Source organism: Rhea americana, unplaced genomic scaffold, assembly GCF_003343005.1.
Source record: "Rhea americana isolate MKP2758 unplaced genomic scaffold, rheAme1 scaffold_98, whole genome shotgun sequence".
NCBI lineage: Eukaryota > Metazoa > Chordata > Aves > Rheiformes > Rheidae > Rhea > Rhea americana.
In genome coordinates this window covers 2,281,894-2,309,754 of record NW_028187177.1, presented here as the reverse complement: position 1 = coordinate 2,309,754, position 27,861 = coordinate 2,281,894, and the positions used below count along the sequence as shown (strand labels likewise).

The following is a 27,861-nucleotide window of genomic DNA, read 5'->3' as shown; positions in this document are numbered from 1 at the left end:
CCTGAGGTGGCCGTGGCCGCGGCCGCGCTGCGCAGCGCTGTTGGCGGCTCCACCCGGCGCGGCCCGGTCCGGCGCGGGACGGCTCGGTCCAGCCCGGCGCCTCCGCCATGGCCTCCGACAGCGACACCGAGGAGTTTTACGACGCGCCCGAGGACGTGCACCTGGCGGGCGCCTCCCCCGCGCCGTGAGTCCGCCGCGGCCGCCGCCCCGCCCTGCCCTCCCTCAGCGCGGCCGTGAGGGGAGGCGGCCGCTCCCGACCGTTACGGCCGTTGGGGAGCTGCGGGGGGTGGAGGGGGGCTGCCGCAGGTGTCCCCGTCGCCCCCTCCGCGCCGCGGCGCTGCGCGCCCGGGGCGGGGTCGGCTCGTCGGTCCCCCCGGCCGCGGGCAGGCGGGGCCGTGCTGGGCCGTGGGGTGCCTGAGCGGCTGGCAAGCCCGAAAGTCGAGAGGATGCGAAGAAGCCAAGCCGCCCTCGGTGTGTTTTCTGAGGCTTGTGGGGCCAGCCGTAGCCGTTATCTGGAAGAGATTGTATCTGCCTTCCTGGGGCAGACAACACGTAGTTTTTTTTAGAAAAGACGTGCGGCAATAAATTTAGGTCCTGACAGAACTAATCTCTCAAATTTGATAAGAGTAACCGATTTTCTGAAGAGACAGAGTAGAATTTTTCTGAGGCTAACTGTTGCTGTGTGCAAAACAACTTCTGGTGCACCGTATCATTTGGTTTTTAATGGTTATGCTTCTGTGCGCTGTGTATTGTGTTTAGTCGCTGTATGGTTCAGTGTAGTGGATTTTTAACACTACTTTGTGATGGTAATTCCTACTGTTGTTACCTCAAACCGAACTGAACCCCTATGTTGAGATGTAGCCAAATACACTCCCACTTCTTAAAATGTAAATACCTCAGTTGTATGTTAAATAGGTTGAATAGGTTGTATCAGTTGTTTTTCACATAGTCTGAACCACGTCTCTCCATCACTTGATCTCATAGAGTGAAGTGAAGAGCAATAAAATAGATTGTGGGATCCATCCATTTGAGGCTTTAATAATTGATTGAGTGCTAGTTTTGATCTGGGTATCAGTTGTCACTGGATCCCTAGAACAAAGGAGAAGCTAGGTTTGTTCTGCTCATGTGCATGTCCTGTGTCAAAGCTTTTCTGAACTTAGCTTTTTAAGTAGCCTCATGAAAAGCATATCTTGGCATACAGTTCCGCAAGAGGTAGTGAGCCAAATCAACAGCTTGGTATTGCTGAAATAGCAATATGAAATGAGGTCTTGCTACAGCTGCTTACCTTGCACTGGCACTGGTTATTATTGAGCTCTTCTATATGTTGCTTTAACTCAAAGTAATTGAAAACAGCAGAAAACTAGAAACAGCAAAAACTATGGAGTGTGTTCAGATAGCTAACGAAGATCTGGGAAGTGTGGAGAAGTTGGATTTATGTGACTAGAAGTAGGAGAGGCAGAAAGGACCAAATGAATCTTTTGGTAGACATGAGCCATTAAATCTGGCTCGGGTGCAAATGGAGCCATAGCTTAGTGTCACTGAGGTATGTGCTACAGTTTGTAGGCTTCTGTATATAATATGTAATAACTGCATTTCCTAGCTTTATTTGATGTAAATGATGCTGTATGTTCAGATTTTGAAGATTCCTCTGACCTATATCTGAGCAGAATTTCATTTTATGAAGTCATGCATTAGAAGTTAAAATTGAAGATGCCTTTTTATCTTTGTATTGCCCTTCCATAACCTGTAAGGATGCACCATTGATTGAAATCAATAGAACGCAACTGGAYTGAGTTAAGTCATGAGGTGATCTCAGAGGGCTTAGTGTGCAATCTAGATCCTGAATACATAATAGTACTAATAATATGAAGGGTATCTTTCTCTAAGCTTTGAGATTTCTCAAAAGCTAATTTCATGTTTGTGTGTGCGACTTCTCAGAAGTTGGATTGTAGATCTGTTTTGAGACTTCTGCATGTATAATGTAAATTGGTATACACAAAAAAAATCAAAGCCTCTTAGAAGGAAGGGCAACTGAAAACAATTGCATGTTGCTGTCTGCAGTTAGAATTAGCTGCTTGTGCAGTAAGCACTCTGATCAGCAAAAACGCTTGAAGAGCCTTTGTCACAGCATATACTCTATCCACTTTTTCCAAAACTGTRTAAGTGTATTTGCCGTCATGATTCATATGGGATTTTAAGTGGGTTTTGTAGCTTCCTCACATCTTCCCAGAGTTCTGTGTGGGGAAGTTTAGTAACTGCTGATACAGAACTTCTGAAAGTGGTGACAACTGAATGTTTATGTAAGCTTACTGACTTCTTTGCTATTTAATTATTTTACTAATTGTATTCTGTGACGTGCAAAAGTGATGTTCTCAAGTTCGTGTAAGCTTCCAGTTCCCATCATAAGTCAACTGGTATTGAGGCTTAAGATTGTTATCAAGGAAAGTACCATATCTGTATCTTCAAACACATGCTTAACTGGAGCTATTTAAGGATCAATTAGCAAAAAATGCAAAACTTGTTACGGAATGTTTAGTTCAGATGATTATGGACTGAGATAGCTCTACAGGATTGATGACTTCTGTAAGATGAAGTGTGTCAAACCAGATGTTTGAAGATTACTGCGTTCTCTCTGACTAGGCCTGCATGCTTCATTTTTGCTGTACATTTTTCCTTTTATGTGTAACTGTGCTCTTGACAGCACACATGGAGAGTGTCCATCTATTGGATAACTGGATCCCAAACCATGTCTCTTTCTATTAGTTTTTATAGACCCTAAAAAAAGATCTACGTGCCTGTATAGACCAAACATTGAAGGTGTCTATTTCGATGCCTTCCACCAGCCAGTGGAGGGGGAATCAGAGGCAGTGTGACAGGAAAAAATCAAGAAGGCTGAAAATGTAGTAACACTGTATACGCTATGTACAAATGTCCTTTGTCACTTTACTTGCAAAAGCTTATAACCATAGTAGAGGTCTAGAAAAAGACAAATTATTAGAGGCATGGTTCCCCTGAAGGAGAACCACGGTTTCGAGAGGAGGAAAATATGAAGTAAGGCACACTTGTTCAGATGCAAGCATGTGACTGACCATTTTATATCTTATAAATGAGAAAAAGGGGCCACCCACTCTAAAATGAAGAACTGCCAAGCAGTTTGAACATCATATGCCTGATAGTAAAGAGCCAGTTTGTGTGTAATATACTCTTATCCTTAAAAATTATTGCAAGAAACTAAACAAAAAGCACAGTATCCAAGAGGCAGTGTGAATAATTAGAAATAACTTCTAATACCTTAAAGTTCTTGAATTCTAACCTCAGTATTCCTATCTTTCTGAAGTTGCTTCTACATCTGTCCTGAAGCATTGAATTTCCTTCTCTGTAGGAGTTTAGGTAATGCTAAGTTGTACCCTGATGATATGTGAGATATGCTTAGCACAACCTGTGTTTGTATGTATATTTATCAACATCCAAAATGTCCAAAAAGCAGCAAATAGATGTAGTAAAGAGCATTAGTTCTGTCAGCATAGTAGCTTGCTGCACTGCAGACAAGGTTCTGTGTTCTGAGTTAACTGAAGTTCCCACGTGCTTTCAAGGGTGGCTGAGAGTGCATTGCAGTGGTGAATCCTTGTGGTTTTGAAAGTATGGACTGCCAAGAGAGCTGCATCAACAATAATTGTAGCTTCCAGGCCAGCCAGGTTAGAGGTAGGAAAACATCAAATGCCTCTGCAAGCTGAAGAACAGCAGTAAATATATTTACTGGGCTGGTTGTGGTTGAACCTGTATCTTCTGTACAATACATTTTTGTACATTCGCTCTTTCCATTTGCATGCTCTCTGTAACAGTATAGATTATTCTAGGAAAACAGGCCAGTTAACCCTAGGGTTTTGACCAAAACCAGCTGTTCCTAATGGTTCTCCCACCACACACACACACACTCCTTTTTTAGGGCTCAATGTTTTGTTTCCGGTCATAGATTTTACCAAGAATGTGCTGAAAATGGAAGCTTAGTAAAGATTCAGACCCTTATTTGAATGGGTACTAGCTTGAAGCTACAAAGTAACGGGAAAGGCAGCTTTATATAGCCTGGTCAGTAATCAGGGTGAATTAGAAGGCTGATAGATGCGAAAATAACATTCTTTGGGAGTTACCTGACCTTCAGACATCTGGTTATATTTGTGCAGGTAAAATAGGATTTTTTTATTATTATTATTAACCCCAATCTTTATAAATACCCTTGAACATCCCCTCTGTTAAAATAGTGCTATCATGGCCAGTATTACAAAAGAAAAGTTATAAAAGCATTTTATTTGAAATCCATTCTAAGATCCATTGTTGTCAAATGTGTAATTCCATTATTTACTAAGCTATAATACATGACAACAAAATTAAGTATTTGCCTTAAGTTTTCTGTGGTATGTCAATCTTCAYGTTATACCTGAGAACCCTGTAAAGCTGCAGAACTTCCAAAGCAAGATCAATATTTGATATATATAAAAAAATACAGGCATTTCAGATACTGTATCTGTAAAAGCTAATGACCCAAAGTAAGACTAGGAGTGGTAAAGGCTGGTAACCTCCAGTGCTTGGAAAAGTGAGACCGTTGCAGAGTAATGTTAAACTGCAAGAGGCTTCAGTTATCAACTTCTGTGACATACTTTGTCTTTATAAATGTAATAGCACATAAGAAAATAGTCAYTACTTTGATAAGGGAGCAATGATGTTTGCATGCACATAGTTCAAATATTCCTCAGGCAAGTGCTAAATTTATTTGGTTATACTATAAACTGATCTGGTGTTACTGCCAAASTGTTACAGAAGCTTTGGAATGTTTTAAAAGTATGTAATTTTAATGACAAGGGTTCATCTTGACATAAGTATTGTTTATTTGATAATCAAGCTCTCAGTACTGTTTTGTATTCTGTACCTGATATCTTAGTAACCTCTGTGACTTGAGTAGCTTTTTCCTAAGGCATTTGAGTAATGCATGCGAGTGGGTAATAATATCTGTTTTAGTTTGAGTACAGATTTGCCTGGAAACTAATTGTGTAGCCAAAGCAGTTAGAAATGGAAGCAAGGTCTTCTCAACCTAAAATTTTGTGTTACTAGTGCAGGAATGTTTACCTGTACCAGAAGTGATATGCTAATTGGTGGAAAGTGTTTCAGTAAGAAACTATAAGGTATATATTTGCAATTTGAGGGATTTGCACTTTCTTTAGCCTGTAAAATCTAAACAATGCTTGGTTCAGTGGGACCCTACACCTTGCTGAAGCCTAAGTACTATAGTATTTACAACTATATTTGATTGCTGAAAAAGTATTTTGGATTAATGAAGCACTGATGAACAGGTTTGTCATTGTTTCTATTGAAATCAATGAGTGTTTTGTGCAATTGAAAATGTTTCAGTAACTGGAAGTCCAAAACAGGCTGGCCGTCTGACCTTCCCTGGCAATGTATTGATATGGGAAATGAAAGACATATGTTTGCTGTTCAGGTCAGAATACTGTTTTTTGCCTTTTTTTGCATACTGGGGTTAGCATTTCCTTCTAGAAAGAATACGCCTTGTCTCAAGTGTACATATCCGGACAGAAGCATGTAGATTTAAGAAACTATTTATAAAATACACTGAACTTTCTTGCTTCCTTAAGCTTACATTTATATATATACTGGGTTTTCTTTTTTTTTCTTTTTTTTTTCCATAAAACACTGAGGTGGTAAACAGAAGAACTGAAACTTAACTTTTGACTTAACAATGATAGCTTAAAAATGAAGTGGAAATAACTGTCTTTTGGGGAAGATATTGTCCATTGAAACTATCGTTTTGGAGGCTGGAGATCAAAATAAGACTGAGATTTCTACATTTGTATATATTGTTAGTACAAGTTAATATAAATTGTCAAATGTGACTGAACTCAGCAGCCAGTTGAGAGGCTTGTGCAGTCCAGCTTGCATGCAAGCTGTAAGGTAGTAAACTGTAGTTTGTCCTCTGCTTGTGGCCAACAAATTTCTCTATAGCCAAGTAAGATCCTGTTAATCAAAGTCAGCAATGTGACTCAGTATGTGAATACTGAAAATCTTGTGAAAATGCGAGTTCAGGATATAGTAAAAGTTGACAATTTGCTGGTTAGATTTGATTGGTGACCTAGAAAGAAGTAATTATTTGATATGAGTCCCCTAAGATACCTTATTCTTCCCTCCCTTTAGTTAAACAAAAGGTTATATATGAATGGATGTTAATATAACTCTCCCTTTCAGAATATGTTTTAGAAAGCAAATAATACAAAACTGGTTCCGTCCTGCTACAATGTAGGTGCTTGTATTTATACTGAGTGTAATGGTTAGAAGCAAGAGCTTACATTTGCTAGAGGGGTTGAAGAGTAGAATGGCATTGATACTACAGGTTAGGATTCATGCACTTGATCTGGAGGATTCTAGAGCATTCACACTCCTTGCTGAGAGTTTTGTTATTTCTTTGCTGTTCAACTTGTGCTTTCTGTAAATACTAATTTTAAATTCTCTCTAATGGGAAATGTTTTTAGATGTGTCTTAGGAATCGCATCAGTTTATTAGAAAAAAAGTGGTAGAAATATGATTTCTCATGACTGCTGCTGAGAAACTTGAGGATTATAGGAGCTGTGGGATCTGTGCATTTCAGGGATAGTTCGTCACTTAACTCTGTTTGGAGCCTTTTATATAAAGGAGCAGTATCAGAGGCGTTCACTCTGCTAATCTAAAGTATGAACTAAACATTCACTATAAAGGAAGACTGCCTTATAGATTCTGTTTAACATGAAGCTTATTGTGATGAGTTTGKTTTTTGGGTTTTTTGTTTCTTTTCCTTGGAGCTCTACTAAATCTATCTTATTCTTTCTATCAGGTCACCGACAAAAGTTGGATCTCATGTACTAAAGGTGCGTTTCTACATAAAACCAATCAAAAACATATTGAAGAACACTGTATTGCGCATTTTTACCAAACATAGACATACCATGATAGTCTAACATCTACACAGATGGGAAATTATACTTTTCTTGTTGTAGGGAACAATGGTGCTGATGACTCTTGAATTTCCAGCTTTCCTTTTATTTAGGGTATGTTAACATGTCTTGAAGCTAATTTTACTCTAAAACATATTTGCAATTTAATTGAGCTGTACTTTAATTATTAGACTATCCTCTTTCACTGATTTGTGAGTAATAAGCAAGTGTCTATAGCACTTGGATTTTGGTCTGGTTTATATGAAATAGTTAACTTTTTTTTCACCACCCTCAAGGGAGGTGATCCTGCGCCTCTACTCAGCCCTGGGGAGGCCTCATCTCGAGTACTGTGTCCAGTTCTGGGCTCCCCGGGACGAGAGATATGGAGCTACTGGAGAGAGTGCAGCGTAGGGCTACGACGATGGTCAGAGGGCTGGAGCACCTGCCCTATGGGGAACGGCTGCGAGAGCTGGGCCTCTTCAGCCTGGGGAAGAGAAGGCTGACGGGGGATCTTATCAATGTGTATAAGTATCTGAAGGGAGGGTGTCAAGGGGACAGGGACAAACTCTTTTTAGTTGTTCCGTGTGACAGGACAGGAAGCAATGGGCAGAAATTGAACCACAGGAAGTTCCCCCTGACCGTGAGGGGGAATCTCTTCACTGTGAGAGTGACAGAGCACTGGACCAGGTTGCCCAGAGAGGTTGTGGAGTCTCCTTCTCTGGAGATATTCAAGGCCCGCCTGGATGCAACCCTGTCTAACCTGCTCTAGGTGACCCTGCTGAGCAGGGAGGTTGGACTACATGATCTCCAGAGGTCCCTTCCAACCTTACCGATTCTGTGATTCTGTGATTATTCCTTTCTATTATCAAACTAAGAAAAATCTTAGTGTTTGTACTTCAAAAGCCTCCCCTTTAGGTTATATGAAAATAAAACACTRTATTTAGCTTATTGAGACAGGGTTGCCACTTCCCACGCAGGTAATTAGTATGCTGCATCTGTGCATAGTGACAGTGCAGCTGAAAGTTGGTTAGGAATTGGAACATTGTACAGATAACGTTCATTGCCTGGCCTCAGAGGGGCCAAAGGTGATGCTATGCAACACTCCCACATAGAATAAAAAAGATTTGACGTTTTGTTCTGAAAATGTTGGTCAGTCATAGTGAAAACAGTAGTGTTTCTGATTAGTCAGCAGTGGTAGAAACTAGGTGATAGTGCTCTGCTCACCAGCTGTCAGTGAATCAATAGTTTTGTTACAGTGATATCATTTGGGAACAGATTTTTATTTTGTTCTGCTTAGCGTCCTTTAATAATGCAATATTAAATGTTAAGCCTTTCAGGAAATAGTTCCATTTTTTTTTTTCTGACTGAACTCAGGGCAAGCAATCCACTTCAAAACTTTTATGTCAAAGGAAATAGGAATTTTCAACTATGAAGTTCTGTATCTTGCATATAGGATTCTTTTCTTAAGCATCTTCCTAAGTTACTTGCTCAAAACTAACTTTCTGAAGGTGAAAAAGTAGTTACTTCTCTACTTGGTACCATTTCAGTTCACTGAATGTGTGGCTAATGGTATAGTTTGTCTTGGAGCAGGTTAGAAATATTTAAGTCCAAAGTTTAACAGATGTGAGTTTAATGTCAACAGAATTAGTAATTAATATAATGGCTCCTGTAGACGTAAACTACTCTTAAGTATTTATGTTGTCATACCTTTGAAGATTAATTTTAGTGATAAAGCAAAGTAGAACACACATTTCGTTTAGAAAAGCTATTTTTATGGAAATGAGGGGAAGSAGTGGACAGGAGGAATTTTTCTAGTAATTGCAGCTGTCTCTGCTTGGTATGTCATTTCTAGAGGTCAGAACTCTCTAAAGTGGATGTCTGCCTAGGGTTCTTCAAGTGTTCTGTAGTACTTTAGTATGCTATAAAGATTGTGTTGTTTGTGACTAACTAGCCGAAGGTTGTCCCTGTAGTATGGGTTTATAATTTTATTATAGATGACATATAGTATTTCTGACCATGCATTTATTTAGTAACAAACAGCAAATTTAATATTGCTCCATATACTGACTAGTCTTTTAAAAAAAAAAAAAAAAAATCTGAGGAGAAATTTGCTACATAACTGTACTAGGTGGTCACTCTGTCCATCTTGTCAGTGTCCAAAAAATACGTAAAGGACCTTTAAAGTAACTGTTGCAAAATGAATATAGCCTCCGTATTAAGCAGAGGGATGCGTGCATAGAGCACAACTCCAAACCAGTTTAAGCTGAATTAAATTCATAGTTTAATCAAATTGTTTAATCGCAGCAGGAGTGTCTCTGGGGACTTAAACATTCTGGAGGACTGCTGACCTCAGCAGAAATCAGAAGAAAGTTTTGCATCTGTAGACAGGAGGAAGAGAACAGCTTTTTCATTTAGTACTGTGCAGGCTGTCTCTTTGTGTATGGTAGTGTGAAGTGCTTGTGGTATATACTGTGCATTACTGTTATCAGATGTTTAAATAATACTGTGTTAAAATATAGCAGAAAACTTTTCCTTTATGTTGTCTAGGTTATCTCTTTCTTTGTTAATTCATCTTAATTCAAGAACTTTCTGCTACCTTTTTCCTATGTCTTCTCTTTTTTCCATAGGATACAGACAGCAAACTACACAAAGTTGGAAATGAAACCTCCATACAAGAAATGAAACAAGATGATTCAAAAGAGGTAAGTATTGCTGTATGTTTTCAGCATTGTATTAGAAACAGTAAATAGTTTAAGAACATTAATCAGGCCTCATCCTAAAACTGGCATAGGTTAGAATTTATCAGTAATGTTAGTGAGACTGTTCATCTAAACGGTGAATACCAGGCTGACTATTTTCAAAATATTTTTAGGGTTCACTGTTGAAGTATTTGTCTAATTTTCAGAATCATTTATAGCTCGGTGTAAGAACTTCTGAAGAGCCAAGTACCTTTTGTTGCCTAACTTTCTCTCTCAACATACAAGTTTAATAAAGACTAATAAAATGGGATGGAAATTAGTCACTTTGTCTTATCTTTCAGATAGGCCTTTTTCTGCACCTGCGTTCTAGTCTCCAGAGCTTTTAAACAAAATATATTTTGTATACAAAGCAACTCTTCAGTGGAAGAGTTTTTGTGGTATTGTACAGACTGACTGATACGTGCCCCCCAGGAATGCCTGATACTTAATGGTAGGATGGTTTTCTTTTTTTTCCCCCTAGATTATTGACAGTATTATAGAAGAAAGCCAGAAGGTACACCAACTAGATAGTGATTCTTTAGCTTCTAGAGAAGAACTGCATATTCCAACTTCAGATGCAAATGCGTGGATTTCTGGAGCTGGCATTAGTAGTAGTATTCCAGAAGTATTACCTGCTAAAATATCATTACAAGATGATCCKGAGGAACCATTATATCAAAGTGTTTGTAAGGACACTGAATTGGCCTCTGGGAAGCTTTTGGTTACTGCTGAGCAACAAGAAACTAATAAACTCACAGAAGTTGCCAATGCAGCTGTCCATARAATCAGTGAAACAGAGGCACAAGAAGAAACATCAAAAAATGAGGAGGTAACAAACAAGAAAGAAGCAAATGCTTTAGAACAAGCAGCTTCAGATTTATCTACCAAAGACCTTTCTACAACAGAAGAAATGCCTCCAGCAAAACCACCAAGGCAGCTTACTGCAGAACCTGATATAGTTGCTAGCACAAAGAAGCCTGTCCCAGCACGACCTCCACCTCCAGCAAATGTTCCTCCTCCAAGACCACCACCACCTGCCCGACCTGCTCCACCACCACGGAAGAAAAAGAGTGAACTGGATTTTGAAGTACAAAAACCTGTTTTAGAAGGCAAGTGTTCTAACTAGATGGCTTTAGTTATCTACAGGGTTACTGTTTTTCTGCTTTGAGTGAAGAATCATTAAATTTCTTGATTTAAGACTAGTTGACCTGTAAACAAGGAAAAGGTCCTGTAACYGTCTTAGTTTCAGATGTAGGGTAGAACAATTCCCTCTTGAATTACAGATGTTTCTGCTACATAGGCTTTTCTGGAAACTAACACTTTCTGCCAACATAGCTACTTTTATAAGCAAAGAGAAGTAGCCATAGCAATATGGGAGGGGAGGGGGGTTATGCTAACTATCAGAGTAATCAAGTAATCCTTTTTTTCCACAAGGCTGCCACAAGTCTGAAGTTGCATGTTCAGAATAAGTGTGTGCAATCTGTATTAGCATGGAGATACGGATCGAGATATAAACTGAGGTATCATGAATATGACTAGTCCTGGGATACTAGAAAAACTGTCAGAAGGAAAAAGCAATTTGCTAATAAAACTTCTTGGAGGACTGGGCTTGAAATCATCCCTGCGTCCAGCTATGTATTAAAAATATAGTTGATAAGATGGATTCCATGGCAAATGATTTTAAAAATAAAACARAAAGAAATTGCCAGAAAGAGCATTTAGRAGTGCTACTATGATGATAGGATTCTAGTAAGCTCTAGCCTGCACTATGGGTAGTGTTATGTTCTTCCTAATATGAAGTCTCTTTTCAGTTCCTCGAGAGCATTTTACAACTGGTGGCCTATTAGCTCCGAATACAATGGCAGAAGGCATGCCCAAAGATTCTCAGCCTTCTTTGGATTTGGCAAGTGCAACTAGTGGAGATAAAATAGTTACTGCACAGGTATTGGGAAATGGTTATAACTCTTAGACTAGCTGTAACACTTTCTGTGTAACACCAGAGATCACATATTGTATGTTTACAAAATTTCAGGAAAATGGGAAGGCAGCTGATGGCCAAACAACAAATGAAATACTTGGGCCACAGAGACCAAGATCTAACTCTGGAAGAGAGCTCACAGATGAGGTATTAGTGGTTGTGGTCTGTACCTRATATGTTCTTGTGCTTGTTTTTTCAGGTCTGTTGAATGAATTAGAATAGTCTCAGGGGKTTTTTTGCATTCTTGAGACTATTTGTTGTGACCAGGGACATGAACAGCAAAAGCTAGCGTGCTGTTCCTCCTATGTGAGGACTTTGTGGTCCCTGAGACACTAGATACTACAATGTTTGAAGGTATGAGCTGTGATAGATCTGGAATGCTATGAGTGAGTTTCTGGATATAAAAACATCTTGYAAGATTTCAGAATGAGGGAGTGTCAGCAAACTTAACATTGCCATTCATCTGAAAGGGAGTTAGCAGAAGAGAATAATTTTACTGTTGTTAGGAAGTGGATTCTTCAGCTAATAACTTACATTAAACCTAATAATGTCATGAAGCTGTTGCCAGCTGTGTGTGTATATTTGTATGTATAGCACTTTTGCTGTTGTTGAGTAGATTATACAACAGTATACTCATGCTCCAGGAAATACTTCTTTCCCTTTGTGTAGTGTTAGCTATGTCTAAATGTATTTTCCTGTGGGTAAAGTTTCTTTGCCTAAATCTAAACTAAAACTGTTAGAATAACTGAAAAGGGAAAGGCTTCAAAGTCTTTCARTTACTTACCTTTGATGTTAACATGGAAGGTGTCAGGCAGTGGCAAATGCCTACATCACTACATTTCAGATTTATGAACTGGAAGCTTTTGATGACATGTAATTGTTAATCTGCACATAGCTGCTAGAGTATTATGGTAGTGCTAACATACTAAAAGTAATTTTAGCAGAAGCATGTTCCTGTAAATTTTGTCTTTGTAATGTAAATACATAATGAATCACGGAATTTCCCATTAAGAAAAATAACCCGTAAGACCAGATTTCTGTTTTGCTATAGGTTTTGGGGCTTCATGAAGTCATCTTGGTTTTACATCTTATTTTTCCATAGGAAATTCTAGCAAGTGTAATGATAAAAAACCTTGATACAGGTGAAGAAATACCCCTGAGTCTGGCAGAAGAAAAGTTGCCCACAGGCATTAATCCCCTGACTTTGCATATCATGAGGAGGACTAAAGAATATGTCAGGTATAATTGAAGATAYCATTCAGATTTTTATGATAGTGCTGCGCTTACACTCTATGCATGTATTAAAACTTTTTTTATACATGTAAGGGAGTCCCAACCCATCTGTTTCTTACTGTCTAACATGAATGATAATTCTCAACAAACTAGGCTATTTATTGAAGCAACAGAATTTTTTTGTGAATCTTAAGATACAAAGTTGACTAAAGATTGATGTCGTTGGAAYTTGACAGGCAGATATCTGAAAATCCAGCTGAACTTCAGTTAGTAATAGATGTACTAAATCTATTTAATTCAGAACAGAACTGACAATAATTTATGCTCACGTACTGCATGTTGTTTATGCTAACTCCTTCTGTAATTTTTTTCAGTGTTTAATTTGGTAGACCTTGGTGCTGTGGAGGTCTGCAGTCATTGTTATAGCTGAGTCTTTGAGGTTTTCCTTTGCTTTCAACAAAGCTTTAGGTCATTATTTTTAAAACTGAATGTGTTTGAACTGTAATGGACTAAAGCAGTTTCTTAATGATCAGAAAACCATGTTATGCTAGACACTTCAAAGGCCTAAACTTATGTGTTTAGATATACATCAGACAATTTTTAGGTTTTTTTTGCATTGCTGTATATTATTGGAAAGCTTACTTCTGTAGAACRTTATTCTTCTGTGTAAAAACTCTTATGGTGGATTTTCAAAATTAAGCAGTATTACTTTGTATGATATTTATGGAAAACAAAGTATACAAAAACTTGTTCTCAATTGTAATTTATTTTGTCTGCTTTTAGCTTTCCAGACTTAAGCTTACTGTGATGCTTTGAGTTTGCAGAAGAGAGTAATGTATAACTTTGGCATCTGGAGAGAATATGCGGTTTTAGTCTCAAGATGCCTCAGGATTGCAGGATATGTTACATTAAAAAGTGCATGATGTTCAATAAATAATGTGCCATGTTAAGGAGTAAACATAGGTCCTAAATGATGATGCGACTTTAGTAATGTTTTGCTCAATTTAGGCTCATTATGATTTTGTACTAAATAGTTATCCCATCTGTGTTTCCTAGTAATGACGCAGCACAGTCTGATGATGAAGACAAAATGCAGACACAGCAAACAGATTCCGATGGAGGGAGGTTAAAACAAAAAACGTAAGATGCTGTTTCATGTCCTTACAAAAAAAAGGCAATTCTATGTTGTTTTATTAAGCTGAGGCTCTCCTGATTTTTGAACAAGTTATCTTTCTTTAAGTACAAGTAATAACTGAAACTACACAAGTCCATTGTTCTGTAGTTAAGCTGAAGAATGTGACTGCTGTCAAACTAAATGCTTATTTTAAGAAGCAGCAATGGAAACAGATAATACTGCATTTCAAATAATAACTTTGGGTTCATAATAGCGAAAAATAAGAATTTGTCAGTGCTACATGCGGAAAAAGTACCTTTGGTTTTTAAGGACCCAGCTGAAAAAGTTCTTGGGTAAATCTGTGAAGCGAGCAAAGCACCTTGCTGAAGAATATGGGGAACGTGCTGTAAATAAAGTTAAGAGTGTTCGAGATGAAGGTGAGTTAAACTTTTTTTTTTTTAAGTAGTAGTCTGTTTATCCTTGGGCTTCTAGAAATCAAAGCTGACTGAGGGACATCTGCTGTACACAGCTGATCACAATGTGGCTTGTTAGAATGTCTACTAAGATACAAGCTTTAGGTCTGAGACATTGGGTTACAGGGATGAATTCTTGTAAAGTGGTAGCTGAGAGACCTTTTCAGCTAAATCAGTTGAGTAATTTTTTCCTGTGCTGTTAGAAAGTTGTCTGGATATCAAATGTAAACTTTCTGGAAAGCTCTTCTAGCAAAAGTAGYGGTGGGGATTGTCTTCATTGCATTCATGTATTAAAATGGTTTTCTGATTGCTTATCCCAGGATTGAATTTTCATATAGCTTGACCTCCTATTAGAAGGTTTTCTGGTTAAACTGAACCTTCTTCCCCTCTTTGTCTTGTCAGTATTCCTTTTTTCAGGCAGGCTTCTAGTATTTCTAGGAAGCTGATCTAACACACTCTGAAATAAGTGCCATACAGCTCTTGCACCTTGGCATTCTATGTTGCCAGTGGTTGTTGCTCCAGCTCTTTTGTCAGTTCGCATCCTCCATGGACTAATTATGGGCCACTTCAGCACATTCAATAGGAAGAAACCTAAAATGCAATGACTACTTTTCAGTACATATTAAACTGCCAGAAATGACTCAGTGCAGGATGTGATGAATGCAAGAGCTAATGCAAGAAGGAGAGCAGGTCAAATTGATAGCAGTTCTTCTGGCTGAATGTCTATATTCACTGCAACCTAAAACTATAGAGGGTTGTTGATTTAAGTCTAATCAGCTATCAGAAAGTATTGGCAAATGTTTACTAATAGAATAAATGTTTGCTGCGATATACTTCTAAATTTGCATTGCTCTTAGTCTTCCATACAGATCAAGATGATCCTTCTTCAAGTGATGATGAAGGGATGCCATACACAAGACCAGTTAAGTTCAAAGCAGCTCATGGCTTCAAGGGACCCTATGACTTTGAACAAATTAAAGTTGTTCAGGATCTCAGTGGAGAGCATATGGTAAGTCTGTGAAATTTCATTTATGATTTTGCTGAATCTGTTCACCCCGAGATTGAACTTCAGGTTTTCATCTATGTGATGACCTCCAGAAATGAGGGCTTTGGTTGTCTGCCAGAACTGAGCACAGAGCAGCAAGTTCAGATTTTGACCCACCTAGCAGTGAACTTAATAATCTGCTGATTGTGAGTGCGATAGGTATGAATCCAAGTATTGAGCAGAACTACTAGGTAGGTTCTGGAGGTGAGAGTGAAGGGAGATTAATGGAATATGTGGACTGTGGTGATCAGGGAAAGAGATGGGAATGTGAGGTTTTCAGTAAGGTAACTGTGGTGAATAAGGCAAAAAGCTGCCTATTTATCACTTGGCAGAGTCTGAAATGGATTCTAGAATTCCAGCCTGCCCTGATCCTTCTGCTGACAGCAACTATTTGACAGCAGTTAAAACCGATCCTCATCTTTAACTGTTAAGCTAAGGATGATGACTTACAGCAATCAGTTTGGTAACTGAAGAGTTCCAGTTTACCCTTCAGAGCTAGAGTTGCCAGTCCTACTAGTATTCAATTTGTACTAATTTCCATCATGCAAGTAGTTTGCCGCTTAAAACTTAAATTCCAAAAGTTATCCTGTATGAATGCTAGGTTGGTAGTCAAATGCCTAATTAAATAGCTTTTCATTAAATAACAAGGAAGTGGAATAGTGTGTGTGTGTGATACTGTGCTTTATTGGCTATTATGTGAACTTTGCATTTGAGAAAGAATTGTTGTCTTTATGAGCTTTGCAAAGCATCATGCCATAGTCATTTATTAAATACATATAGTACTTATTTTGGGTGCCAGAATTGATGTAACCAAGCACAACTTCTGCCCTCCTCTCAAAAAATTGTTAATACAGCTTGTGCTGACTTTAGGTGCAGTTACAAATACTTGCCTCTTGTGCAAATCAAACAGCAGGTTATAAGCCACTATGAATTAGTATGTTTAGTAACAATCAGCAAACCAATGAAAGACAGAATACTGTTGCAGTAGTGAGCTCCCTTAAGCATGAAACAGTCCTATTTTCTACAATAAAACTGCCTTTGCACTCATCTTTCAGTGTGTTTCTGCAAGTATGTTGCGTAAACCACCAGTTTTAACAATTACCTTTCAGTGCCTTGATCTACAATTTGGATGTTCTAGTGATATCTTGTAAAGATACTAATCATACCAATTGACATTATAGAAAGGCTTTTTGGTATGGGAAAAGGCATTTCACATAAAACTGAAACAATGAACGCTTTATTTTGACAGGGTGCTGTTTGGACAATGAAATTCTCTCACTGTGGTCGATTACTTGCATCTGCAGGACAGGACAATGTAGTGAGAATATGGGTTTTAAAGAATGCTTTTGACTATTTCAATAACATGCGAATGAAATACAACACAGAAGGTATCTTTCTATGCATCGCTATAGCTGTAAAACACTAAAAATTGTGGTTATTTAGGAACTTAGAGTTGACCGTGGGGTTTCTGTGTGTGTTCTAGGCCGTGTCTCTCCCTCCCCATCTCAAGAGAGTCTGAATTCTTCAAAGTCGGATACTGATGCAGGGGTACGTATGCTAGATACTGGGAGAGAGAGACTACTTTGAGGAAGGGAGGGTTGCAGTGTTCTATAATGTCAGCTCTTCATTGTGACTTTAGCCAAACAATATATTGTCGTTTCTCATCAGTAAATACAAAAGTTCTTATTCTGTTTCTTTGAGGTGTGGGTGAACTGTGTTACTAATAACTAGGTATTTTCAGTCAAATATTGTTGTTCCATGTGTATAGAATACAAGTAAGAAGCAAAGTAGCTAAACTTAATACTTTACAGAATCTGCACAGCTTAACTGTGGCTTTCTGCTGGCTCACTCATCTCTGAGGGGAATTTTGAGCAAACTACTTATTAAAAGGGGCTGGGTGAATGTTGAATTTCCTGTTCTAGGTGTTTTGCCTTACAGTATTACTTAAGGTTAACATCTGACTTGATGACTCTTTTCAAGGAAGGCCAAGCTGAGCAATGGGCTACTCAGYATATTAAAACATGGCATTCTTTAGTATTTCACGTCTGTAGAGGCTAAAATGGAACAGGAACAACCAAAAGTATTAGAATAATGTTGCTTACCAAGTGTTCAGATACTTTAATGAACTTTACATTAAAATGAATGTATTTACCTCTATTTCTGATCTTCAGTAGTGCAAGAAACAGATGACAAAATTAGTTTTAAGCAAAGACTTTAGCAGTAACATCAGTAAAAGTGTGTGCCATTTTGGTGTGGTGGGAAGAAGTCATTATTTATCAAAGATAAGTCTATATGCATAGCTAACCACACATACACTAAGGATATTGTTTTATATTAGTTCTTCACTGGAGAGCTTTTGTATAGGCACTTCTGGTTTTCTTTCACTTTGTACCTGTTTATTCTGAAAGGATCTTTTATTATGAAGTTAATGTTTTTGATATGCATGAGGAACATGGACACTTTAACTCGCTGTTTATACCCTAAGTTGAAATACAGTTTTCAAGGTTCGTATACTTTGTTCCAAAAAGCTGATCTTAAGATGTTTTCTTAAATTGTTGTCTTAAGCTTATCCCACTGAAATAAAAGCTGCATTAATGGACAATGTAGAGCTTAATTTTGTAATTTCAAGTTGATGCGTAACAGACCATTGTGGTTGAAAAAAGGCTTTATTACTACTTTGTCATTCATTTAATGTCACTAGAATTGTTCTCCAAACTATTATTGGCCTTGTACAGGCAATAATTGCTTTTGAATTACTTGTAGTATTGCCAGCTAATGTTTTCTAATGTTTCTAAATACTTATCTGATAGATTTGCAGTGGAGTTGACGAAGACCCAGATGATAAAAATGCCCCATTTCGTCAACGACCATTTTGCAAATACAAAGGACATACTGCAGACCTTCTTGATCTTTCCTGGTCTAAAGTAAGGCACCTTCATATAGAATACACAGTTCTCCTGTTACATGGTTTTCTTTTTTCAGTTGCTGTTGGAACTATATATCTGAAAAATATGAAACAATTACTGCAGTTAGAGATAAATGCTATCTTAACAAATCTTATCTCAGCTATTTCAGTTGGAATAAAATGAACAAAATTCTTGGACTTAGTGTTCCTTCATTAAGTTTTATTTAAAAAAAATCAAGCTAGTAATAACTACTGTTATGTATTCAGTAATGAAGTTAAACTCTTCAGAGTAGAAGGAAAGGAATTTCCACTGAGGTATTATGTGATTTCTGATTTATGGTGTTACTGCTTTTCTTGCCTTCAGTATGCTTCACGTTTTTTTTGCRAAGTGTGCAGATTCTTAAGTTACTGATATGTATTTGAAGATAATTAATACGAAGATTAAAATTAAAGAATTACCTTGTACTTAACTTTCAGCTCTTACAGAGCTAATTCAATTAATTCTCTGTATTGGAATAGACTTCTTTAAGAACACAGTCTGGCTGAAGTAGCTTAGGCAGGAGGGGGCTCTCGTGCCTTCTCTGAAGCCCACTGTGCAGTATTTTCTCTGAATACTTTGATTTCCAAGTTTTACTTTCATTCAGATTCCTCCAGAAAAATTACCGTAGCTAGTCATCAATATCCTGGTGTTAAGGAAACATTAGTCAATATTGATAACTTCGATAAAGCATTTTATCTGAAAAGATAAATATTGCAGCAGAGCAATTAGTGAGACTTTCTTCCTTTAGTCTTCAGGATGCTAGTAAACTTGTTTCTGAAGAGTTACCCTGTTCCTGCTGGATCACCCCTCTTAAACATTAACTTTGTCAACAACTGAAATTAGTTTTCTTATTGTGAATATTTTGTCTTAATATCTGAAACTAAGCAGTCCTGAGAGCAGCATCTTATTCAAAGACAAATTTCAAAAATTCTCTCCGTTCTCCACCGGTCTAGTAACACAATGAAGGGAAGGGAGCAGGGGCAGATCAAAAAAAAATACTTTGTGTTATTWTGCATTAGAGTTATACTTAGTGCCTCAAAAATACTATTCTAAAGAAAACTGCAAAATGTTTCAGCAGGTTGTGTTGCTTAGTGAACCAATGCTAAATATACAACTGTTAAATATATTCATCAGTGATMAAGCATTGGGACTTTGGAGCTGTTACTTCGCATATGCAAGAAAGCTATCATTTAAGTGTTATAATCTAAGCAAAAATACAAGGTATCAGATTGTTTCTGTATTTTGTTACTTCCGTGTCTGGTAATAACCAACATAATAATTCTCTTGCTTGTCCTGCAGAATTACTTCTTGCTTTCTTCTTCTATGGACAAAACTGTCAGACTGTGGCACATATCAAGAAGAGAGTGTCTCTGCTGCTTCCAGCACATAGACTTTGTCACTGCTATAGCATTCCATCCAAGAGTAAGTGTAGTTGTTCTCTTTCAAATAGAGTTGTTCTCTATTTGAAATAGCAACAGTCCTCCTCCTGTATTTCCAATAAAGAATAAAATGGGTTTGTGAATTTGAAAATATCTCAGTTGGATAATATTTCAGAACTTTAAGTATTCATAAAACTTCATCAGGAATGTTCCTGTAGTTTAGCCATTTGTAAGTATGATGCTGAAAGTGAATTTTCTTTTGGCTATAACCTCACAATGTGGTATAGTTTTAAATAACTTGCTGAAAGGTCAGAAGTTTCAAAAAGGGAAGTTGCGATTAGGCTTTGGGGGGGGGGGGRAGTTTATAATGATGTAGAACAGATTGTCTGAAGAGTACATGGAATCCTTGGAGATATTCAGAACTTAACTGGATATGACCCTGTACAGCCTGATTTAAACTCTGAAGTTAGCCTTGATTTGAGCAGAGAGAGTTGAGCAGAGAGAGTTGAACTAGATACCTCGGAAGGTCCCTTCCAACTTTATAATTAAAAACAGACGAACAAAAAACCTGTAACATAAAGCTTCATAATATTAATAAAACTCAGGGAGAGGAAAAGCATTTTTCAGTGTTCTTTAGAAATGGTCACATGTAACTGGTAAATGCATCGTGAACTCATCTGGAAATTCTTATTTGAGAGGTTCTAGAGCGAAGTCATTTGGAAATGGGATAGTAAGATTCTAGGAAATATTTCAGGATGCGCATGTAGCACAAGCTGAGGGTAACGCAGTGTTGTCCTCTCAGGATGACAGGTACTTCCTAAGTGGTTCACTGGATGGGAAACTCCGACTCTGGAACATTCCTGACAAAAAAGTGGCACTATGGAATGAAGTAGATGGGCAGACAAAATTGATTACAGCTGCCAACTTCTGTCAGAATGGCAAATATGCAGTCATTGGCACATATGATGGAAGATGCATCTTCTATGACACAGAGGTAAAAAAAAAAAAAAAAAGTCTGACACTGTATTTGAAAAATTTTATTTGTCATGTTAAATTGCAAATGGTTTAAAATGATGCTTATTATGTAAGTATTGGGAAACAAATCTATTAGAACTTAAAGCAAAATAGTTTAGAACTGAACCTTTTACACAGTTACTTCAAGTAAGGATAAATTTTTGTTTCTCTTCAGCACTTGAAGTACCATACACAAATACATGTACGCTCTACTAGAGGCAGAAACAGAGTTGGAAGAAAAATTACGGGCATTGAACCCTTGCCTGGAGAGAATAAGGTACTGTATTTCAGTGTACCTTCAGTCCAGTCTTATATCTAATGCTTGGTAAGTTTGTGCTCAGCTTTTTGTTTGCTGTCATTAGCTTAAATTGGAAGTCTTCTGACGTTACTAAAATAAAAGCACTTTGCTGGTTTAGASTACCAGAAAAAAAATCTATCACTATGCAGTGTTCTAATGACATTATATTCTCCTTAATGTACAAATGAAAAAATACTCACAGGTGACTTTCACTGAARACTTCTTTGACATAACTAACCTTTCCAAATGAATAGTGAATTCATGAAACATGCTTCATGTAGAAGCCGAAAAGGGGAAAGCTCCAAAGCTGTAATCAGAAAAAATGTACCCTCGTTCTTCATAACTTCCGTGTGATCTGAAGCCTTACACTGAAAAGGTCGAATTCTCATGCACAGAATACRCTGAGTAATAAAGTCATAATCTAAAACTGGAGGGTTTCTCGCTTATATATAAAGTTTCAGGTGTTACATGGGATCAACAGCTGGTTTTATTAAAGTAGTAAACTACCAGCTGTTATTTCCTGGTTTTGTATTCTTGTCACTGATAGTTAGAGAACTGACTTGATTCCAAAGACTACAGAAGATTCAGAAATCAGCTGCACCTTTGGGCTTGCATTTAGGGCTGTGCTTGGCATATTGGATGATTTAAGGAAGCACAGTTCAATTAACTTTATAAAAAGCACATATGAAGTTCTGTAATCTAATAGTGGTAGTGTTTCAAGGGCTGTCACACCTTTGTTAGATAAAATGTAGATAAATAGAGATAGTCAATATTTATGATATCTACCCTGGTACCYTGTTTATGGTGTCGTCTTGAGACTTATTGCTAACTTGTGGTCTGCTCCTTTTTGAAGGTACCAGTAAAGGGCTAATCAGCTGAACACTATTACTCATTCTGCTGACACTTTCATGGACCCCTTTATTTCTTATTGAAAAGTGCATTTAAATTTCTGATCTGGGAAGACATGAAAAGAAGGCAAACTTGCATTGACCAGGGAAAGCTCAGTTTGTTTATATAATGAATAATGACCCCTAAATTGTGTTTTATGAGTGATGGGTCATGACTTTCCAGAAATCTACCTTAATGGAACAGCTGTTCTGCTCTATTACTGTAAAATATCTTCCCAAGTATCTTTTGCAAATTGACGGTTCTTTGAGCCCACATTTTACTTTGGTAGAGAGTAGCTCTTCTAGTTCAAACAGGTCAGTATGTTCKTGATGTACAGTGAAGTTGTCTTCTGTCTGTTGTAATAGGACCAGAAAGGAAAATGTTATTGTCCTAAAACTTGCCTGTGTCTTGGGACTGTCCTTTGCCTATGTTGCTTTTTGTGCTTTTTCTACTAAAAGAACTAGGAATTCTGACTGAAGTGTGGTGGTACTTATGCATGTTGAATTGATAGTTCCTAATGGTTTCCACTTTTATATTTTTATTATTTATTTCTTTTCTAGATACTGGTGACATCAAATGACTCCAGAATCAGATTGTATGACCTAAGAGATCTGTCTTTGTCCATGAAATACAAGGGTTATGTCAACAGTAGCAGTCAAATCAAAGCCAGTTTTAGGTAAGGAAGTACTCTGGCGGTGGAGTTGTTGGATTTCAGAAATACTGTGGGTGAAATAAAACCTTTTGTTTGAATGATCTGTGTAACCTGGTATGAAACTGAGCTTCTGAAATGCCATTAACTAGGAATACCAAAGTAACTCTGAAGACTATGGTCAAGAATGACGAATCTGCTTATGAGCAGGGAGCTTACATGAATGAGTGAATCCTTTTGCATTGACAGTAGTATTACTGTGAATGCAGAAAGTGTCCTAGAAGTGTAGGGCTGGAACACCATATCTTTTCTATCCACCATAKTAAGTGTATCCTATTTTCTTACTTTCATTAAGCACCAGTGCAGCTGAGTGTTGGTTGCCCAATTGTTGTTCAAGGCTGTTGATCATTGCCTGTGTATCTTTACCATTAGCCTACAGCTTGCAGATCGGAGTTAGAGGTTGTTTCTGTTTCCTTGTGCTTTTTTTAAGCAGCAGCTTTGACTTGGAGTATATTGCTATGACTGTCTTGGAAATAATGATTTTTAAGGTTGAAAAGAAGGGAAAGGAGAAGGCTTACTCTATACTCTTGTTAAGTTGAATCTTGCAGATGCCAATGGGGAAAAATGCTTGGATGTTGGTTTAACCTGGACATTTGGGCACAGAGAGGGTGATGCGCAAGGAGTAATGCCGGGTTTAATCTCAATTGTCAGCTATTAGCCATTGAAAGTCTCTTAAAGGCTGATAGTATTTTGCAAATCAGATCACCTCTACTCACAAGGCTGTAGGATAACTAGTACTAGAGTTTAATTATATGTTTAGATGTATGGCATACATATACAGCAGGATTAAAGATAAATATTTAAGCTGGATTTGCATGTGTTATTTTGTCTTTGTTACGCAGTTGCTTAGTTTTCTTTTTGGATGCCTTTCTCTTTCCACCTGTGTGGATCTTACACCTCTTGTTGAACTGCCGTCACTAACATAAAGAATCAGATTGGATTGCGAATTTAGCCTGATTGCATTTGTAAAATGATAAGTTGTCTTGAGAGCCATTGGAACAGCTAAGAGTAATGCTTTTTTTTTTCTTCTTTGTATCCATAGTCATGATTTTACCTACATTGTAAGTGGTTCAGAAGATAAATATGTTTATATTTGGAGTACGTACCATGACTTGAGCAAGTTTACCTCTGTAAGAAGAGACCGTAATGACTTCTGGGAAGGCATTAAAGGTAAAAATAAATAAATAAAATACATTATCATTTTCCAAGCAGAGCTATTCATTTAGCTTGAACAAATTAATAGTTTTCTAGAAGCAGGGTATGTTAGTAACTTCTGAGGTTTTTTTTAATGAGTGGACCCTGTCAGAAAACTTTGTCTTCAGGAAGTGCTTCAATGCTTCAGAAGCATGACTGGGGTAGCAGGAAATGGATTTGAAGTCTGAGTAGCTAGGAGCTAGACCAGCTTCTGCCAGTGAAACATAACATTCACGCAGAACCTTTGACTGATCGTCATCATCAAAGTGGACTAAAAATACTCATCAATCCTTAGAAGTTCTGTTTTGTGAAAAAGTGACTTTGAAAACAAATGCAAGTTTTTCTTCAATTGCAGGATTTAAACAAAAAAAAAAACTGCTGTGCTGTCATATCCCTCCCCCACCCCCCCAAAAAAGTGAGAAATTCAAGACCATATTTATCTTAAATGTGTGTTTTGATAGTCTTGCTGATTATTTTGGGGGCATTGCAGGAACTTCTGAGATGCTCAAGCTTATAAAATGATGACAGTTGCTCCTTGAATAAGTTTATCTGGTGTCACTAGCACTGAGATTCTTGGGTYTTTAATTTATGCCTGCTATTCTTACAAAAATAGCAGTTCCTTGAAACAAAGTAATCAAAATTGGATTGTCTTTCTGAAGCACACAATGCAGTGGTCACATCTGCGATTTTTGCTCCCAATCCTGGTTTGATGGTGTCACTGGAAACGTCTGAAAAGCAAGAGGTTGAAAGTAAGGGAGAAGATTCTGAAACATCAGATACCATACCTTCTGGTAGGTGTTTAAGATAAGCTCTTCTTGATACTAACTGAGATGAAAACTTGTTGTGTGAGAAGGAAAAGGTTATAAAGAATATTTTCAATTTGGGAGGTTTCTCAAGGAGAAAAAATCTTGCAGGGGAGTAGATATATTCATATTCTAGCAGTTGAATGTTTTGGCAACAAATGCGTTCTTAAAAAAAAGAATGTGTCAAATTAAGGGGCATAGATGTAGTCCTGTGTATGTTAGGAGTATTCTTTTTACACCTGAGCTATTTTGAGATAGAGCTCTACCCATATTTAATAAAAAGTCTCTCTCTCAGAAATACAGATGCTTCTTGAAGTAATGGCTTGATAACAGGCAGGTGATAGAGGAAGAGAGGTGTCATGCTGGTGGCTATTCTTTATTGTGAGCTTGATTTACTTTATTTTTTTTTTTAAGAACTGACTATTTATTTTCTTTCCTTATTAAGGAGCTTTGAAGACAGATCACACGGAAGTGCTTTTATCGGCTGACTTTACTGGAGCAATCAAAGTCTTCATTAACAAAAAGAAATATGTATCTTAACTGTTTTTGCAACTGACAGCATAAAGCTATGGTACTGTGGGATTGAATTTCCATAAATATGGGCAAAAGCAAAGTATCTAATATAATAATGTTACAGGCTGATTTATTTTTGAAATCTTTATTTCGAAGCTACTCAAATACTGGATCCTCTGAAAGCAGTGACAACCTATTAACGCTGGGGCTTGTAGAATAGAAAGGAATGTGTAAGAATAAACCTGCCAAACATTAGACTGTAAACTTTCTAAGAGCAATTGTTTTGCAACATAGTTGTGAACATGCACAATTTTCTGCACAAAATGTATCCACACATGTGTGTGCCTTTTGGTTACATGCACCAATTTGAACATTTATCAAGAAGATTTTAGTGGTGCTTGTGACCACTAGATGTCARGAAGGGGGAGGTGGGAAGGGAAGGATGGAGGGATGACTGGAAAAATGCTAAATGATCTAGCTTGATCTTTGCACAAAATTCCATTTGAGAAAGATCTTGAATTTGCAGTAGCTATTGTTCAGAATTTTAAGTTATGCAAGTTTTTGATGGGTCAGCAACCATGTATAAATGTTTTTATAAATTTCTCAACTTCAGGACATGAATTTTTTTGTTGTCTTTTGATTGTTGTGGACTTTAGATTCCTTTCTTATATAATTTTTTGCACACTGGAGCACAATACTTTTGTGTAAAGAATTCTCTCATTCCTTGTTGATGGGCACCAGGCTATATTCACCTTCCAGGTAAAATTAGCTGCATTAGAAAATTCTTATATTTTACAACTATGTAAAATAAACTGTTTACATTTTTTTAAGCTTTGTAGCTTAAAGTTTTAAGTTGWTCTTGTTTGTTTAGTGCCACTGAATTTTGAAAGTCTTTGTAAATATGCATATAAAACACCTATGAAGTAACATTCTGGGCATCGAAACCCATGAAGTGTTATTGATGGTCAAGTGTTTTAGAGAACATATATATCATTAAAATTGGGTCACACACTTGGAAATTGTTGCTTCTTTTCCATTTTGATTCAAAAATTTGCCTTTTGTATGAATAGTTTCTACCTTTTTCTCATATCATTGGTCTTGCATGCACTTGTTCACTTCTGAGTTCTGCTTTTTCTGATCTGTCACTTTCACAATAGATCCTTTTCTGAAGTAATGGGGAATGGAGTACTTGAAATAGATACTAAACAGACTTAAGCATGATTATATCATAGTTTAGTGTGAGGAGGGGAGTTCAAAAGTGTGCAAAGAATCCCCTCCTTCCCAATGGTGAAAAAATTGAGGTACYGAAAGGCAGGAAATTAGGCTTACTCTTCTTTTAATTCTTCTACACTCATCTGAGTTTGACCATGGCTTTGTGTAAAAATTACCTTGAACAAAAAAGGAGGAGCTGCAAGGGGCTATGTAGTCTGACAAACTGTGTAATAAATGCAGAATTGGTACGCGCTATAGAAAACGATTCTTAGTTGACACTTGTAAGTGTGATTCATTGATTTGAAAATACCTGTATACATGAGATGAGCTGTGTTGTGTTAGGAAAGTTTGTTTGCTTAGGGTTGCTATGAATTGACAGAGGTGAAGAAATTTTACAAAACAAACATTTAGTTTGACTCCAAAAAATGAGTTTCTATAATAAGTTATCAAGTACAARTACAGTCTTGCACATATATTAATTTTGTTTCTTGTGGGCTGGCCCAAGACATTTCTCGTATCCGCTTTAGATGTTCCACATTTGTAGTATTAAGTACAAATTTAAAAACTGTTGCAGTGGAGTGTGGTGTGAACACCATCACTTGTCAGATTTACCATCTCCCTAGTGTCTTGACACACACAGTCATACTGTCTCTGGAACTAGAAGCCTGGACTGGAAGAAAAGGCATATGGGCTTTGCATTGGTCTTTTGAGGGCACATTTATTTTTGGATGTCCTGTTCCTGGGTTTCCTATATTATAATTAGAATAGAAATTGCAGAAATTAGTAGTGAATGACAGGGGGAAGGAACACCTATTAGTAGGTGTGAAATCCAGATAAGAGAAAGGGCCTAAGCCTGACTTGTCCAAGTGACTGGAGACCTGGCATCTGTCAGCATGCACTATTGAAGCTAGATTTGGCACTAAGTGAGCTTCAGGAGGGATCCTGCAATGTTGATGACGTCCATCCTGGTAGATTGTTTTTAACTGTACTGTGCAAACTGTCTGCTCTTGATCTGAATGGTATTTTGGAGACTTAAGTCTCCAAGACAGTCATATTTAAAAAGTCAAACATTGGTTTCTCCCTATAGCTGTCAGAACCTCTGTTAACAGGTTAGACGCTGGTAGTGAACAAAGCTGATATTGAGGAAAATGTTGGGCTTCTTTCCTGTCCCTGGCCATAGCTTGTTTTTTGAACCATGCCAACAATGAGCAATCATAGCCCCATCCTCTGCTCTCCTCCTTTGGAGACAGGACAAATGAGCAGGGCCCTTTGTTGCACCATGCTGGGGAGGTGCACCCAGACTCCCACTGCCTCCCCTGCCAGCACCCTGTGCCCCCCCGCTTCTGCTCCC

At 37.7% G+C, this 27,861-nt stretch overlaps 1 protein-coding gene across 2 annotated transcripts; it reads left to right on the top strand.

The window, feature by feature from the left end:
* On the top strand, nucleotides 1–26,317 carry WDR44 (WD repeat domain 44). 2 transcript variants are annotated; one of them, XM_085325460.1, is made up of 20 exons: nucleotides 1–184; nucleotides 6,875–6,908; nucleotides 9,602–9,676; nucleotides 10,194–10,821; nucleotides 11,524–11,654; nucleotides 11,745–11,837; nucleotides 12,793–12,929; nucleotides 13,980–14,063; nucleotides 14,368–14,474; nucleotides 15,368–15,519; nucleotides 16,805–16,943; nucleotides 17,039–17,103; nucleotides 18,366–18,479; nucleotides 19,800–19,922; nucleotides 20,682–20,873; nucleotides 21,069–21,170; nucleotides 22,640–22,755; nucleotides 23,831–23,958; nucleotides 24,642–24,773; nucleotides 25,231–26,317. In XM_085325460.1, exons 1-20 carry the CDS (start codon nucleotides 108–110, stop codon nucleotides 25,323–25,325), a joined length of 2,724 nt encoding a protein of 907 aa, XP_085181586.1. In that variant the 5' UTR covers nucleotides 1–107; the 3' UTR covers nucleotides 25,326–26,317. The 2 variants fall into 2 exon arrangements, with proteins under 2 accessions (XP_085181586.1, XP_085181587.1); XM_085325461.1 differs by lacking the exons at nucleotides 24,642–24,773; nucleotides 25,231–26,317 and adding an exon at nucleotides 24,082–24,246.
* The last annotated feature ends 1,544 nt before the right edge of the window (nucleotides 26,318–27,861 follow it).